The sequence below is a fragment of the Ustilago hordei genome (genome assembly GCF_900519145.1).
Source record: "Ustilago hordei strain Uho2 genome assembly, contig: UHO2_contig_21, whole genome shotgun sequence".
Taxonomy (NCBI): domain Eukaryota; kingdom Fungi; phylum Basidiomycota; class Ustilaginomycetes; order Ustilaginales; family Ustilaginaceae; genus Ustilago; species Ustilago hordei.
Window position 1 is genome coordinate 273,300 of NW_024545274.1, and position 16,286 is coordinate 289,585.

The window sequence follows — 16,286 nt, forward strand, 5'->3', positions numbered from 1 at the left end:
AGCCTAGACACCACCAATCCTTCAGACCAACCAGCTATCTCACTGTTGGTAGGCACATGACAATCAAGGGAAGGAGGGGCTGGAGTACATGCCAAGTCTACTTCCACAGCATCACGATGGTCGGAGGAAGAAGTTGTAGGGCATTCCAGGTCAAGGAATGAAGGATCGGGTCCATACACATGCCCAAGGGAGGAGCAGAGGGAAAGCATGGAAGCAGTTGGGCTCAGGAAGGCCGAGTCATCAGGAAGGGAAGACGTAGGCAACGGGGGAGTCTGGATAGAAGAAGTCAGACTCTGAGGGGTGGGGTCATCGTTAGAAACCTCGACCATTGTAGTAGGAAATGAAGGGGAAGTCCCCGAAGGATGAGAACAACGAAGATGGGGCATACCAAGTAGAGAGATATCGGTTGCATGATATGGTAAGAGGAGAAGAAAGAGGGGACGAAAAGAAAGACGAAGGAGGGCTTATATAACCTCGACGGAGCTCGGCTCTGGAAGGGGGGGTAATGTCACAGGGACGGCTGGCCTGCGCAAGAGAGTGTGCCAAATGATCAGTGGCAGTTATGATAATGTCGCGTAATGGAGCAGTATATGAAGGGTGCACAGAAGATCAACATATGAAGGGTGCACCAGATTGATCAGAGTCGACAACCATCGGGGATCAACAAGATTAATTGGGTTGGCAGTGCACATGATTTACAATATCAATCGAACCCCAGGAATCCAGATCGATCTCATGGGATCGGTCAGAGTCAGCTGGACCAGTATGCTTCAACGAGTTGGCCGATCCGAACAAGTACTTGGAGCTATGCCGATGACAGAGGCAGCTGGATCAGCATGCCTCAACTAATTGGCCGATCCGAACAGGTATTCGGAGCTGTGCCAATGTCAGAATCAGTCAGATCAGCACGCTTCAACTAGTCAGCCAATCCAAGCAAGTATTCGGAGCTGTGCCGATGATGGAGTCAGTCGAATCAGCACACTTCAACTAGTCGGCCAATCCAAACAAGTTGAGATGGAACTGAGCCAACATGACCACATGACCAGGGGGTATGGTCACAAGGTTCAAAAGAGGATTCACAAGATTAAGACAAAAGGGGGCTGTGCCAAAAGGGGGGGGGGCATCACACATCAGACAGAAGGAGAGCATGAAGGCGAGAGGGCAGTGTTGCATAACCCTTACGCCGAGCAAAACAGTAGGAGCACAATATCAAAGGGGACAATGCCAGCAGGGCAAGGCAGTGCCTAACAGGGGACAAAGGCCCCTCAAGAGGAGCAGGATAGGTGTTGAGGGAAAACACCGATCGAACATATAAATACACTCTTTCTACCATAGCATTCGAGTGGACCGGCATCCACTCTGAAACTCAACTACTTACTCTATACTTACTAGGTTACGTATCTTTGCAATAGCAGTGCTCTTGCAACGACCCTCAACGTGTGTGTTGTATCACCATTAGTCGACAACTGTAGGTGGTGTTTGTCATGGGCCTGGATGCTCAAGAAGCAGGAGGGTCATGGGTTCATATGGAAGGAGCACAGGTATCGAAGATCTAGTCGAGATCAGTAGAGAGCATGGTCGTAGTGCAGTCTCCATGGAGACCATGGACTCCTATGGACTCACATGCAAAGGAGGGCCAAGCACAGCCACGAGGAGGACCAAGCTCAAGGAGCAGGCACAGCCACGAAGAGGACCAAGCTCAAGGAGCATGCAGATGGTTACCACTCAGGGGCTCGAGAGACAAGAGCCAAAGGAACTGTCACTGATCAAAGGAGGAGGAGCAGTGTCAAAGGAGTCGACACCAGGTCATGAGGAGGAGGAGCAGTGTCGAAGGAGTCGACACCAGGTCATGAGGAGGAGGACCAGTGTCGAAGGAGTTGACATCAGGTCATGAGGAGGAGGAGCAGTGTCGAAGGAGTCGACACAGCTCAAGAGGCACAGGGGTGTCAAGCAGGAGAGGCCCCTGAGCAGTACTCGATGAAGAAGGTACTCTCTGGAGAGAGAGAGCAGGAGCAGCATCGCTGGCGATGCTGAGTAGAGGTATATAACCATGCTTTCTCATCATCATAGGTCGAGTGGATCCTCATCCACTCTACTCACCATATAACTAGTTATCACTTCAGCATAAGTATACATTAGTTTCAGTCAGCATAGCAGCAATCTATCAAGGTTGCTCCTCATCGTAGTGTGTGTGTTGTATCACCACTACCTGACGTCCGAAGGCACCCATAGCAGGTTAGCAGTCCGGATCAAGATAGAACCGAAGGCAGTAGTCCACTGCAGTCCGGGGATCACTTCAAGCATCAAGTCAACACACTGGACACTCGTGTTGACGCCACCAACCTTATCACCAACACCATCAACCTCATTATCATTGACATCACCAATCTCATCACCAACACCATCAACCTCATCATCATCAACACTCACACCAGACCTTGGTGTCATCATAACATCGATATTGATCGTGCCGAGCTACCCCTGAACGGAGTGTCCACAGAGGTCAGCCGAAACCTACGATAGTATATACAACGAACACCACCTGCTGTCACTGCACAACTTGATAGTCACTGATACTGAGACAATAGCTGTCGCACAGTTTGATAGTCACCGAGTATCTCGACAGACCGACCTGGGTTTCAGGCGCGAGACCCCTGACAGTGTTCTTCACACTAGCGGTCCAGTTCATTACTGTAGGCAGTGTTCTTCACACTAGCAGTCCAGTTCCTTGCTGTAGGCGGTGTTGCTCGACACCAGCAGTCCAGTCGGTTATTGTAGGCAGTGTTTCACACCAGCAGTCCAGTAACTCATGTCCTCTGTAGGCGATTGGCATATTGCAGTCCAGACAATGTCCAAGAGCATATCAACAGTACTACGAACACTCGTACTGTAGGGGAGGGTGTATCATGCACTCACCAACAAACAACGTCCGTGCCATGCAACCTCTGAACGGAGTGTTCAAGGTGGTCAGTCGAGACTTACTAGGCGATGACGCTTGGTTACGTTTAGGCGAATCAAATCGAGTAGTCCTTACTCAATCAACCTCAGCTAAGTCTCTGGCGCGCGACTGCTTACACAAAGCATAACTGCAAGCGCTGGAGGAGAGAGATGTTCACCATCACGAAGCAAAGAATACCAGGAGTTGGTAGGACAGCTCTTATGGGTATCCAACACAGTGTGACCAGATATCTCATTCATGGTAGGAGTTTTAGCATGACACATGATGACTCTGGTCGAAGGAGCATGGCATGCAGCGACCCACACTCTAAAGTACCTAAATCAAACAAGTGAATATCGTCTCCAACTAGGAAAGAGAGCAAACATGGAGAAGGAGACAGTAACAACATATACCAATGCAAATTGGGTGTCAGACCCCACAAATGGTTGGAGGAGTACATTGGGAGCAATCACGTATTTATATGGGAGCCCAGTGAGTTGGCAATCTCATGTGCAAAAATGCATGGCCCTGTCAGCTGTAGAAGCAGAGTTTGTTGCTGCATCAGAAGCAGCACAGGAGGTGCTGTTCTTTTCATATCTGCTGCAAGACCTGGGTATCAATAACATCAGACCAATGCTCTGCACCGACAGCCAAGGATGTATACAGGTGAGTAAGGACCCAACCAAACACTGGAAGCTTAAACACATCAACATGCATTATTACTTTGTCAGGGAACACATGCAGGAGGGAGACATTTTGATCGAACATGTCGGAACAGCAAACAACTTGGTGGACATTCTCACAAAGCCATTGAAAGGAGGAGAGACCACATGCCTAGCTCAAGCAATGGGTTTGGTCATGCTGGCAAGGGGGGGAGTTGAAGAGTCACTGGGATAACCAATATGTGAGAAAGGCGAGTGACCAACAGACCGATCCTCTGCATGCATACTAAATTGAGTGGCAACCAATCAGGAGAAGCATATGAAAGGAAAATGCCAAGATGCTACAAAGTGGGCATGACTCAAAAGAGAATAACAAGCCATCTCATAAACAGGACAAAGGTATATATATATACAATCCTGTAGCAGTAGTGCACAATTAATCTCAAGCATTACATCTATGATACACTAGTACGAAAGAGCTAGAATGTGGCTCAGATGAGGAGGTGTACGGTATAGCTTCAACTGATTTGCATCTGGAATCGGGCTACCGGGCACGATCTAACAAGTGCAAACTTGTGCGATGTCGTGAGGAGTTATGCGGAATTATGGTTCGCATATATGCCTCGCACATATCGGAAAACTCACTTCGGCAACCAAAACATAGCCGATTGCCCGAGGTACTCGGCCATCGTTCTCAGCGTCATTCGCACTTGAACACGATGTGCGGACCTTGTCTGCATCCTTGCGACAATCAGAGAGCCATGTTGGGAAGGGCCAGTGCGAAATGCAAAGCCGACCAAGTCGCAGTTGCCGGCGTTTTGTGCGGCGATCTTCATCCTGCACCGATCCTGTGCTTATGCTTCAATCGTGCTCAGGCTATTGCTCCACCTTCACTACCATCTTCCTCTCCCTCTCCATCAATCGCCCCATCCTCTTCCAGCAGCGGTGCGGTGCTCAACACCGAATATGGCTCGTTCTAATGCTCGTCAAGAGGAGGGCTTGGCCTCCACCCCTCTCCAAATCGACAAGGAATACCTCAATGAGAAGGCACCTTTCACTGAAACTGAGGTCAAGAGCGGAACTCGTATCGACTTCTACAACCCCTTCACAGGAAAGCTCGTCTTGCGTTTGCAAAGATGGCCTCTCGCCCTTGTATTTGTTATGGTCTGCGCCTGGTTCGTCTTGCCCCCTGAACTGCCTGCTTTGCACAAGCTGAATGCTGGCTTTACCAAGCCTTGCCCTCACCACGCAAAACATGTTCAGGCTGTCAAAGGCTACTCGCAGCACTTGAGCAGCTCTGACTTGCTCTCCCCTTCCTCTGCTGCTGTTGCTGAGGCGCAGAAGGAGTCGCCTGAGGCTCGCTGGAAGAAATGGTTTGCCAAGCTCGAATCTGACTACCTCGCCATCCCCTCCGCTCAGAGCGCTCGCGACGCTTTACAGCGCTACACCAACGTCTCTCACTACGCCGGTACTGATGGTGACTACAACTCTGCCCTCCAGATCCTCGAAGAATGGGGCAACCTCGTCGGTGCACCCCTCACCGAGGATCTAAAGGACCTCGTCTTTGACGCAGGCTCCGCCGAAAGCCAGGCCTACATCAAAGGCACTGATGGCAAAGACGATGTTCGTGCATGGACCGATAGCTACGCTGTATGGCTCAATTACCCTATCAACTCCTCTCTTACCCTCGCTAAACCAGACCAGCTGGACAAGCCTTACTGGACAGCCTCGCTTAAGGAGGATGTTCTCGATGCCGATCCTACCAGCTCGCGCGGTGTGCCTCTTTTCCATGGATACTCGGCTTCGGGTAGCGTCTCTGGCCAGGTCGTATTCGCAGGTATGGGCAGAAAGCAAGATTTTGCAGACCTCGCCACAAAAGGTATCGACGTAAAAGGTAAAATCGTCTTGGTCGACTACGGAAGCAACTTCCGCGGGCTCAAAGTTCGTGCTGCCCAGGAAGCTGGTGCTGTGGGAGTCATCATCTACACCGATACAATCGAAGATGGAGAGATCACCGAAGCCAAAGGCCACAAAGCTTACCCTGATGGACCTGCTCGCAACCCCTCTGCTGTTCAACGTGGGTCGGTGCAAGGATTGTCCTTTTACCCTGGTGATCCTTCTACTCCTGGAAAGCCTTCTTACCGCAATGCTACGCGGTTGGAGCCTCAAGATGCCGATTCGCTCCCCAAGATCCCCTCCCTCCCGCTGTCTTACTCCGAGGCAAAGGTATTGTTGGAATCGATGAAAGGCAAAGGTCTCAAAGCCACCGATGTCAACTCTCGTCTCGCTGGAGCGATCAATGGAGTCGAATACTGGACCGGTCCATCAGACGACATTGTTCACCTAGAGAACTTTGTCGATCTTCAAGTCCGCGATATTTGGAACACTTATGCTGTTCTTCCCGGTCATATCCGCGATGAAGTTGTTGTGCTGGGCAATCACCGAGATGCATGGACTTTTGGTGCTGCAGATCCTAACTCAGGCACAGCTGCTTTCCATGAAGCTATCAAAGGTCTAGGCGAGCTCTACAGGAAGGGATGGAAACCGATGCGCACGATCGTATTCGCTTCGTGGGATGCTGAAGAGTATGGCCTCGTTGGATCGACTGAGTTTGGCGAAGATTACGCTGAGTGGATTCGGGAACACGTTGTTGCGTATCATAACGTGGATGTCTCGGTCAGTGGAAGTGTGCTTCAGGCTAGTTCGTCGCCTTCCTTGTCGCGCTTTGTTGAGAAGGCAGCTGCAAAGGTAGACGATCCGAACTCCAAGCGAAACAAGTCTGAGGCCAACCAAAAGATTGCGCTTGATGCATTCAACCCGCTCGGCAGTGGTTCAGATTATACTGTCTTCCTCCAACATCTCGGCATTGCGTCCACCGATGTTGGCTTCAAACGTGCTCCCACCGACCCAGTCTACATGTACCACTCGAACTACGACAGCTTCTACTGGATGGACAACTTCGGCGATCCTGGATTTCACCGTCATGAAGCAGCTGCAAAGATCATTGGTCTGATGGCGATCGAGACTTCCACTGAGCTTTTCTCTCCCATCAATGTCAAGGACTATGCTAGCGAGCTTAGCAAGTATCTCGCCAAGGTTGACAAGCTGGCTGCCAACAAGTTGGGCATTCCGACTAAGGGTGCCGGTGCACGACATCCGCACTGGTTGCAAAGGTTGCGACTGGCGATTCACAAACTCGAGATCAGTGCGAGCAACTTTGAACACCACAAGGAGCATTTTAGAAGGAAGCTCATTCATTTGGCGGAGAAGCACGAGAAGAAGGGTGGAAAGAAGGTGGAGAAGGAGATCTGCAAGGTGTTGGGTGAGATCAGAGGGATGAACAAGAAGTTGCAGACTTTTGAACAGGGATTGATTTCGAAAGAGGGTTTGAAGGGGAGAGAGTGGTATAAGCATTTGGGTACTGCTCCTGGAAGGTGGTTGGGGTATGGAGCGACGACGTTCCCTGGTGTGACCGAGGCGATTACGTTGGATGGAAGTGATGGGTTGGAGGGTGAGGCGAAGAGGTTGACTGTTCATATTGAAGGGCTGGCGAGGCATCTTCGAGGTCATTCAAGGCCCGCTCTCGCAGCCGTTCAGAACTAAGGATCAAAGTTGAAATGCAAACCGTTCAAAGCGACGTTGCTGGTGTCTATGACTGCGATTCGTTGAGTTAATAGAAGTACAAGTGTGGGTATGAGATCAATAGCCTTTGTTAATGAGAAAGTCCTTCGTGACCTCGTAGGTCACAAACAGAACCGCATTGACCGGTAGCGCTCGCAACACCGTCGTCCCGACTCCGACAAAGAAGGCTCTCCAACCTCCGTGAGCAAACGTTCCTCTAGCCGTTGTCCAGAAGAGACTCGCAGTTCTGCCTGTTCTTTTGTCATCAATTCTCGAACTCGCTTGAATTTTAGTCTTGATCACATCGGCCCAAAAGGTGCTCACCCAAGCCACCACCCCGGCTACCGCCCCACTCAGCGCCATATCTACGTTTGTCAAGGGCTTCCCTGTCCATCGCCGAATCTGTGCATTCAGTAGCTCGTAACTGGCAAAGTAGGGTCCATATCCCAAGTCACGCACAGCTGTTGTACACCAACCTCTGTAGAGGCCTCTAGATACTCCTTCTGTGCGGACGATATTCTTGAACACGGTCCAGGTGGAAGGTTTGAGAGTACTTGTGTTCATCTGTTCACGAATCTTTACCAAGTCTATTGGCGAAGTGATGATAGAGCTTGCCAGACCGCTGAACATGCCTGCGATGAAGACTTGGGTGACGTGATAGTCGTTGAGAATGCGATGGGATTGTTCATAGCGGAGAGAGATGTTATAGAGGCCGAAGATGGATGCGTTCATGACAGCTACACCTAGCATGGGGGGTGTAACACCTTTGTAGAGGCCCCATATGTGTCCTTCTTTGATGATGATGCGGAATGCTTCTGTCGCTGAGCGATAGACGGGGGCCGAGATCCGGATTGCTGCGCTTGATGCGGGTGAAGGGTGGGGAAAGGTGAGTGTTGCTGATGATGCACCTGCATGACGGGGTGTTTGCGCTGAAAGATAGTCGAGATTTGCTGTGGAGGCCTTGAGCAGACTTGATGACGATGAAACAGACTTGTGAGCCGTGCCGGGGGAGTCTATTGGCGGTGTGGTATGGGGTATTGTGGTCGACTGTGCTTGCAGTCGAGTCTTGACAGTGTCGAAAGGATGACCTGCGAGCAGAGAAGCGATACCGCCCGCGGTACCTGCTATGAAGTCGACCATGGCAGAAGGCGAGCCCTGAGCAGCAGCCCCGGCTACTGTTGCTGTCTCAGATGCCATGACTCGAGCGCTAATCGAGCCTAGAGTCGAGTACGTGGGAATCTATGTATGATGTTGGTCGAGGTTACACTGTAGGTCGAGGTTACACTGTAGGTCGAGGTTACACTGTTTCGTGCGATAGAGAGAGTGGAGAACAAGACCCTTAGGCCATCGATCGGGCATGGAATGGTCTCCGATTTCCAGATCTGAAGATTGAAATTGTGTGCGCGGACAGCTCAAATGGCGTGCGTCTGTTGGAAGCTGTCAAACATTGCCTGCTCCATCAAACTAGCACGCCATCGCCGCTTGTGTCGATGTCGAAGATTGCTTTCCTCGCACACCGGCAGCCCTTCTATCAAGTGTCAACAATGGCGCGGTCAACAGAGTCTACAGTGACTGCGCGTGAGAATAGCAGTGCAGTAGAATGGTAACCTCTGCCTGGTGGAATCGAGGTCGAGATGGCGCCATCTCCATGGCTGAAGACCCCCCAAGATCCTCGAAGATGCTGACCAGACACCGTGAAGGTCTCGAAAGATATCGCTAGCCGCGCAGAACTCGGCTGACAAGATGCCTTTTCCTCATCAAGCCTTCTGAAAGAAAGTCTGCTGAAGAAGATCTGTGCGCTCCGGAGACTCTTTTCCAGGCCATCTGAAAGCTGTTTCTGGACTCATATAGGCATCTGGCAGCCTTCCCGATCATCTCTCCTTCCCATCACGCTGTCTGTCCACTTGGTGTCCTTTAATTTCAGCAAAGATGTCGCCCCCAACAGCATCCAGCGAAGCCACCAACGGCGTTGACCAGCTTAACCCCAACGGCATTGACAATGGCGCCTCCTCTCAGAGACGTATCATCCTCTACGCTTTCATGATGGGCTGTTCTGGGCACCAATCTCCCGGACTCTGGACTCACCCAGCCGATCGTTCTCGCCACCACAATAAGCTTTCCTACTGGATCGACCATGCCAAGCTCCTCGAATCTGGCCATTTTGACGGTCTTTTCCTCGCTGATGTGCTTGGTGGATACGACGTTTATGCAGGCAATCTTGACGCAGCTCTCTCTTCAGGTGCTCAATTGCCTGTCATCGATCCACTCCTGCTCATCTCTGCTATGGCTGCTGCAACAAGCAATCTGTCCTTCGGTATTACTGCCACCACCTCCTACGTTCACCCCTACGAGCTAGCACGTCGGTTTTCCACCCTGGACCACCTAACCAATGGACGTGTCGGGTGGAACGTTGTCACTGGCTACCTTGACTCGGCAGCACGTCAATTCGGTGCTAAGAACCAAGACCTGCATGCAAAGCGCTACGAAGTTGCAGACGAGTACATGGATGTAGTCTACAAGCTTTGGGAGAGTTCTTGGGCCGACGATGCAGTCGTTCATGACGCCAGCAAGCTAATCTACACTCGCCCTGAGCGTGTGCGTCAAATCAACCACAAGGGCAAATATTTCGAATCTGTACCCGGTCCACACATCTGTGAGCCTTCTCCGCAGCGATCTCCAGTCATCTATCAAGCTGGATCTTCCGGTCCCGGAATGGCTTTTGCCGCCAAACATGCCGAAGTGATCTTCATCGCAGCTCACAAGCCCGATGTAGCCAAAAAGCGCGTTGATGCTGTTCGTTCAGGCGCTGCTGAAGCAGGTCGTGATCCGGCCTCTCTCAAAGTTCTCGCCCTACTCTGCCCTATCATTGGCAAGACAGACGAAGAAGCACAGCAGAAGTACAAAGAGCATCTCGAGCACGGATCTGACGAGGGTGCGCTAGCCCTCTTCGGTGGTTGGACCGGCATTGATCTCTCCATCTATGGTCAAGATGAAGAACTCCGCACAACGGAAAGCAACGCTATCAAATCAGCCGTTGAGAACTTCGCTACCCAAGACCCTAACGTTCCCAATTGGAACAAAGCAGCAGTGGCAAACAAGATCAAACTTGGCGGTCTTGGTCCCACCATTGTCGGCTCTCCCTCTTCAATTGCGGATCAGCTGCAGGAATGGTGGGAGAAGAGTGGTGTGGATGGTTTCAACTTGGCTTACACGCTTGCTCCGGGTACGTTCCAGGACTTTGTCGACTTGGTGGTTCCGATTTTGAAGGAGAGAGGTGTTGTTTGGGCGGATTATCCTCAGGTACAGCAGCCTGAGAAGGCACAGGTTAAGGACGGTCCCAAGCATGGATTCGGTCTCAGTGAGAAGATCGGGATTACATCGAGAGAGAAGCTCTACGGTGTTGGACAGAAGACATTCAGGAAAGATCACTATGCGAGCAAGTTCACTTGGAAGGCTGGCGAGGAGGCTCCCAAGCTCGACTAGAAGCATTCGTCTGCGGGGAAGTTATACTTTGCATCTTTCATTCGTCCTTCTCATCGCAATTCCGAGATCTCACGAACATATGCACATGCTTCATACACGGTCTGTTGGGGTGAATGTAGAAGTACAGTTGAATTGAGTTGTCTAGATGAGAAAGCGCGCAATGTAAAGCAGTCATAATTGCGTTCGTTGATCCTACTACGCAGGTGGAGCCGGGGTGGCAAGCATGTCAGGCTGCCAGAATCGAATGCACTGAAGCACCAGATCGGACGCTTGGTTCGACATGCTCTGTGCTGCTGGCCCCTCGATGGAAGCCTTGTCTGGTCCTTTTTGCTGTGTCGCGGGAAGTGATGTCTCTCGCGCTCCCATCAGGGGCGACCGCGATCCCGGTGTCCCCGGGAAGATACCAGACGAGCTCGACGAACCGGCATCCTCGCTGAAGGAAGGTTGTGAGCTGTGTTCATCCCCGTCGCGCCTAAGGTTCGGTGGCACTGGAAGCGGATCAAGATTCTGACGATACAGAGGCTTGACAGATGAAGATGACGACGAGGCCCGGGCCTGAATGTCAGATCCTTGCGGGAGCTCGAGGCCAGAAGCGATAGGACCAAAGATGGTCTCAAGCTTGGACTTTGCGCTGGAAGCCCGTCGCGGTCCAGTGTAGGAAGAATCGACGGAGCTCTCGGCGCTCCCAGGCTGAGTCGAATGCGCTGGTGCCGTCTTATTGCTGTCAAGCGCTTTACAGATGCTGGGGCTGTTGCTGCTGCTATGAATGCTATTGTGGTCGATGCTGTTGCTGATGCTGTTGCTGTTGTTAGTGCTGGCGCTGTTGTTAGTGCTGGCGCTGTTGCTAGTGCTGGTGCTGTTGCTAGTGCTGGTGCTGTTGCTAGTGCTGGTGCTGGGACTGATGTTGGTGCGGATGCTATTGTTACAAGAAAAGGGCTCCGAGTTGTTGTGAGCGGGTCGCGTCGAAGCCGGAGTGCCCGTTGCGAATGGTGACGAGTCTAGTTGCGAGCCATGGTGGGGTGTTTGAGAAGGGGAAAGATTGGTTTGGAGCGGGTCCTGGCCGCGGGGTTTGCAAAGACCCAGATCGATGGCGCTGCCCACTCGCTGCAGGAAAGGCAGGGCTTTAGCAGCAAGCTTGCAGCGCTTTGCTACATTCTGGAAAGAACAGATGTTCTTGTCAAGGTCGGTACGCATTTGGCTGTGGAAGTGCGATGACGAGCCTGGTCGCTCTGCTGCTGATGCGAATGTGCCGCCTGCAGTAGCTGACGAAGGAGGCGTGGGGCAGGAGAGACGAAGAAGAGCAGTAGCTTGCACAATGGCAGCCGCGAGTGCGTTGTTTGTGAACTGCCACCATGCTAGTGCCTGCGGTGGAGCACAAGCTGCCGCACTGGCAAAGGTCTCTGTTTGCCAGGTGGCTGAGCGCAATACGACGGACAGCGAGAACATGGCAGATGGAGAAGGCTGCTCTAGTGCCAGAGGGGCAGCAGCCTCTGAGACTGCTTGGGATGATTTAGTCGAGGTGGACGATGTTGCTGGTGTCTGCTCTGCTGCCTGATTACCATTGGCCTTGCTGACGGTGTTTGCTCGCACCGAACCTGATCGGCAGGCGAGGGCAGCGAGGAACCAGGGGCGATGAAGAGCCATCAACATTCGATGAACCATAGAGCAGGCCATGTGACGCTGACAGACGATCTGATCCAATTCGTCTGTGTCAACCTTGCCGGCCATGTCGATGGGCAGCGGTCTGTGGAGGAGTAGGAAATCAGGGAGGCTGGCGTGATAGCGCCGAATGCGTTCATCCAGCTTGACAACCTGGCTGTGATCAGGAAGCAGGATCCTCCCTCTTGCTTTGCGTTGATCTGCTTCGCTGTTCTCTGTCAGGGTGCCTGCGCTTTGCGAGGAGGACAAAGGTGCTGCAAGGTTGTCGAAGGGGAGGGCTTGGTTGGTGAGCAATGAGACCTGGTGCATAAGATCGGCCAAGCCAAGCTTCCAGTTATGAAAGATGTTTGGGCTGTAGCGATTTCCGAAAGCGTCAAGGCTGGCATAGAGAGGAGTGCCGTAAGCAGTCCAGATGGCTTGTATGGTAGGCACATCTGGAAAGTTGGCGAGGGAAGGAGGCATGGTTGGTGATGCAGTTTGAGCGGCGGTGGAGGGAAGAGCAAAGGTGAGGACCTGGGAGCGGAGATGAAAGATAATGTCGCCAAGGAGCCTGTTGCAGTGAAGGCGATCGTGGTCAGTGCTGGCCTTGTGAGCCGATAGCAGAGATGAAGCAGATTGTGAAGCAGATTGTGAAGCAGATTGTGAAGCAGATTGCGAAGGAGAGGCGGGCGACGAGTGGGCAGCTTGCGGGGTTTGAGAGGATGCCTCCTGGCGATTGGATGGTGACAGTGTTGCTAAGCGCGATGGCTGAGTTGTAGAGGCAGCTGAAGGAAGGCAAGATGGAACGAGGGCCGCCTTTGCCAAGACAAGTGCAAGCCCAGTGAGCCCTTGGGAACGATTGAAGAGCTCCTCGTCATTGGTGCAGAGGAGGTAGGTGGACATGAGGTAGAGAGCCGAGCATGCGTCTGGAGTGGGTTGGAGTGTCAACTCGTTGCCAGTGCGGGAGCCAGCAAGGCAAGCGGAGGCTACACCTAACCAGATTTTGCCGCGTTTCTGTGAAGGCTGAGCTGGGTGATGAGAGTTGCAAGATGTTGGAAAGCAAGGTGAGAAGAGATGGCCAAGAGCGAGAGCAGCCAGAAGACAGGCGAGTCGATGCGGGTGTATGGAGTCGGCACCATGACGTTCTGCTTGCTCAAGTGTCTCTAGTAGTGTGGTTCGATCAACAGGGGTTTGAATCCAACCGATGCCTTGGTGATAGGCGTGCAAGAGATCGAGGCCATCGCGAATGGGAAGCAAGAGATCAAGATGAGGGATGCCGAGCGAGTACCTCGGCAATGGGACTGACGACGTGCTCGGTAGGGTGGCAGATGAGGATAAAGACGAATCGGAGAAAGAAGATGCTTGCGAGCTGATGCTGTCGCTACGTGCTTTAGTAGAGGCATCGAGGTGGCTGCTCTGATTGCAAGCGACATTTACAGACGATGTTGCGGGCGAGGCAAAGGATGAAGTCGAGGAGGAGGATGCTGAAGCTATTCTAGGATGCTTGGGGATGGTCTGTGATGACGAGCATGGATCTGCACAGGTGCGCTTGCGGACCATACCCTGAGAGCTGGTGGGCATGATGTTGAGTTGCGTATGGTGGAAAGGGATGTTCAAAGGCTAGACATGACGGTTAGAGGAGAGATTGACGGTTAGAGGAGAGGTTGACGGTGTTGTTGAGATGTTGCGTTACGAGGGCGATACGAAGGGGGGGGGGACTGTACGGAGCGAGTAGATGTAGATGGCGTCGACTGTATGATGGCTTTAGTGATAGGAGAGATGACAGAGCGGCAGTGACGTGAGCAAGGCAGGGAAAAGATGTGTGCTCGTCTGAGGTCGGTTGCGATTGCAACTGCGATGGGAGAGAGCGATCGAAAGCGAAGCAACCGGAGAAACAAGTGGGTGAGAGTTGGACGGAGAAAAGCAAAGGTGGGCGAGAGAAGGGAGAGGGAGAGTAAAGGGGGTTTAGGAGGAGGAGGAAGGAGGAAGGCCCCAAACCATCAACTAGTGCGAATTGTGAAGGAGCGGAAGACAGCGTCACTTGCTAACTTGACAGTGTCGGCTGAGCATCGAGGTGACATCAAAACCGGCATAAGGTGACAGTGACCGGAACAGCATTAGCCGACCAAGACTGACTAAAACGAGGCAGCGAGCAAGAGCGTCTGAGTTTGTACCACTCCTATCCTCCCCCTCTTCCATCGTTATACTGTACTGACGGATGCAATTCAACTCAGACTGCACACTCCCATCCGATCTAAGGTGAGCGTTTTGGCCTTTCTCTCGTCCCTCTAGGCTGAACCCTTTCCCATATGCTCGCTCGCACTCCCCTTTCTTCGCCTCAGCCATCCGCACGCCAACGCACGGCAAATCACTTCCGAACAAGACAGGCGAGCAGGAGACTGCAGCCAAGCATTCCCTTTCGAGCACAGATCCGAGCAAGCAGGCCAAGTATCACCACCGTACCTACATCATTATTGCGATTCGACGCCACTCATGCCCTCTGGTCTTTTATCCTGCGTGCCTGTCATGATCGGACCTCATCTTCCAGACTATCATATGACCCTCCTGATGTCGGTGCGAGGGCAACCGCAACAGCAAGCGAATCCGCGGATCATACCGCCTCCTCCTCGGAAAACATGGCGTTCAAACCGGTTCGACCTGATAGAGACAATCAGAGCTCAACAAGGATCGCGATTGCCACCTACATCTGAATATCCGTTATCCTCTCATCATAGGTGCTTTCAATTATCTCTGAGTTTTCACCATTTTATTTTCTTCTTCTTCTTCTTCTACTGCTTAAGTAAGCTCTGCCTGGAAAGAAAAACTCACTGCGAAAGGAGGCCATTGATGCATTAAGACTCATGTCTCCTCACCAGATTGAAGGGACAGTCGTAGGCAGCAATGGGGACAAGACGCCTACGGGGAGAGGTATGCAGAGGAGGGTCCCGCCACCCAGATCAAGGCGGGAGAGACCCTTCTGCAACAATCAAGTCACAGGCTTGGCAGTGGTAGAGACCTGCTCACACACAAGGCCAAGAGGAGCATGAGCAGTGTCGAGAAGGTCTCCACATTGCTTATGAGGAAAAGAGCAGTGTTGCAGGCAACACCATCCACACACATATATACCTGCACTTTGTTGCAGTAGAAGAGTGGATCCTCATCCACTCTTAACTATCTTTATCTATACTTTATGCTTTAACGTTGTATGTATTCTGGCCTTAGGCACAGCAATAACAGTATCTACAGTATCATCTCACACAAGTGTGTTGTATCACCGTATCTAGACACTGTCGACACCTCAAATGACACTACAGAACCTCCACCAAAGGCAGAACCTCAACTGCGGTCCTGGAACCACAACCAGCACCATCATACAACTGTCAAAGCATTGCAAACACTTGTGCCAAGACAGGCATCGTTTTACTATCATACTATACAATGGTATAGTCACATCATCAACCAATCTAAGTACTCAAAAACACCAAACATGCTGTGCTACCTCTGAACAGAGTGTTCACAGCAGTCAGTCAAAGTCCATTGGCATACAGTCACTTGATGTATTTCACCAAAATCGGTCAGGAGGAGCTCACTCGACATATCTCGCTGAAATCTACCAGATCAAGCTCTTTCAGTAGATTTCGGATTTCAGGCATGCAACCGCTGACAAGGAGTATCACCCACTTCTTCCAAGTGTTGGGACCCTCCCCTGCATACCTCTTCTGGTATGTCTCCCTTCATCTGACAATGGTGTCACAGGTTCTGTGCAGAAGACCCTAGACAAACATTGGGTGTGTTGTGTGCACAAAATGTGAAAACAGCAAAGTTGTGGGTTTCTGAGCAGTTTCACTGAAATTGATCAAAACAAGCCCATCTGGTAGGTTTCACCAAATGGACTGCAAGAAGACCCCATCAATGCATAGTGGGTCAAGCAATCAGAAGGAGCA

At 51.7% G+C, this 16,286-nt stretch overlaps 5 protein-coding genes across 5 annotated transcripts; 3 read left to right on the forward strand and 2 right to left on the reverse strand.

Annotated features, from left to right (window-relative positions):
* Window positions 1–4,566: 4,566 nt before the first annotated feature.
* On the forward strand, window positions 4,567–7,203 carry UHO2_06840 (uncharacterized protein; the record flags this gene model as incomplete). The annotated part of the gene is made up of 1 exon (XM_041557878.1): window positions 4,567–7,203. One exon carries the CDS (start codon window positions 4,567–4,569, stop codon window positions 7,201–7,203), a length of 2,637 nt encoding a protein of 878 aa, XP_041413812.1.
* A 96-nt stretch (window positions 7,204–7,299) lies between these two features.
* On the reverse strand, window positions 7,300–8,418 carry UHO2_06841 (uncharacterized protein; the record flags this gene model as incomplete). Its single annotated transcript, XM_041557879.1, has 1 exon — window positions 7,300–8,418. The coding sequence occupies one exon, from the start codon at window positions 8,416–8,418 to the stop codon at window positions 7,300–7,302; it is 1,119 nt and encodes a 372-aa protein (XP_041413813.1).
* A 732-nt stretch (window positions 8,419–9,150) lies between these two features.
* On the forward strand, window positions 9,151–10,704 carry UHO2_06842 (uncharacterized protein; the record flags this gene model as incomplete). Its single annotated transcript, XM_041557880.1, has 1 exon — window positions 9,151–10,704. The coding sequence occupies one exon, from the start codon at window positions 9,151–9,153 to the stop codon at window positions 10,702–10,704; it is 1,554 nt and encodes a 517-aa protein (XP_041413814.1).
* A 195-nt stretch (window positions 10,705–10,899) lies between these two features.
* UHO2_06843 (uncharacterized protein) lies at window positions 10,900–13,923 on the reverse strand (the record flags this gene model as incomplete). The annotated part of the gene is made up of 1 exon (XM_041557881.1): window positions 10,900–13,923. The coding sequence occupies one exon, from the start codon at window positions 13,921–13,923 to the stop codon at window positions 10,900–10,902; it is 3,024 nt and encodes a 1,007-aa protein (XP_041413815.1).
* Window positions 13,924–14,651: 728 nt separating this feature from the next.
* UHO2_06844 (uncharacterized protein) lies at window positions 14,652–15,053 on the forward strand (the record flags this gene model as incomplete). Its single annotated transcript, XM_041557882.1, has 1 exon — window positions 14,652–15,053. One exon carries the CDS (start codon window positions 14,652–14,654, stop codon window positions 15,051–15,053), a length of 402 nt encoding a protein of 133 aa, XP_041413816.1.
* Between the last annotated feature and the right edge of the window lie 1,233 nt (window positions 15,054–16,286).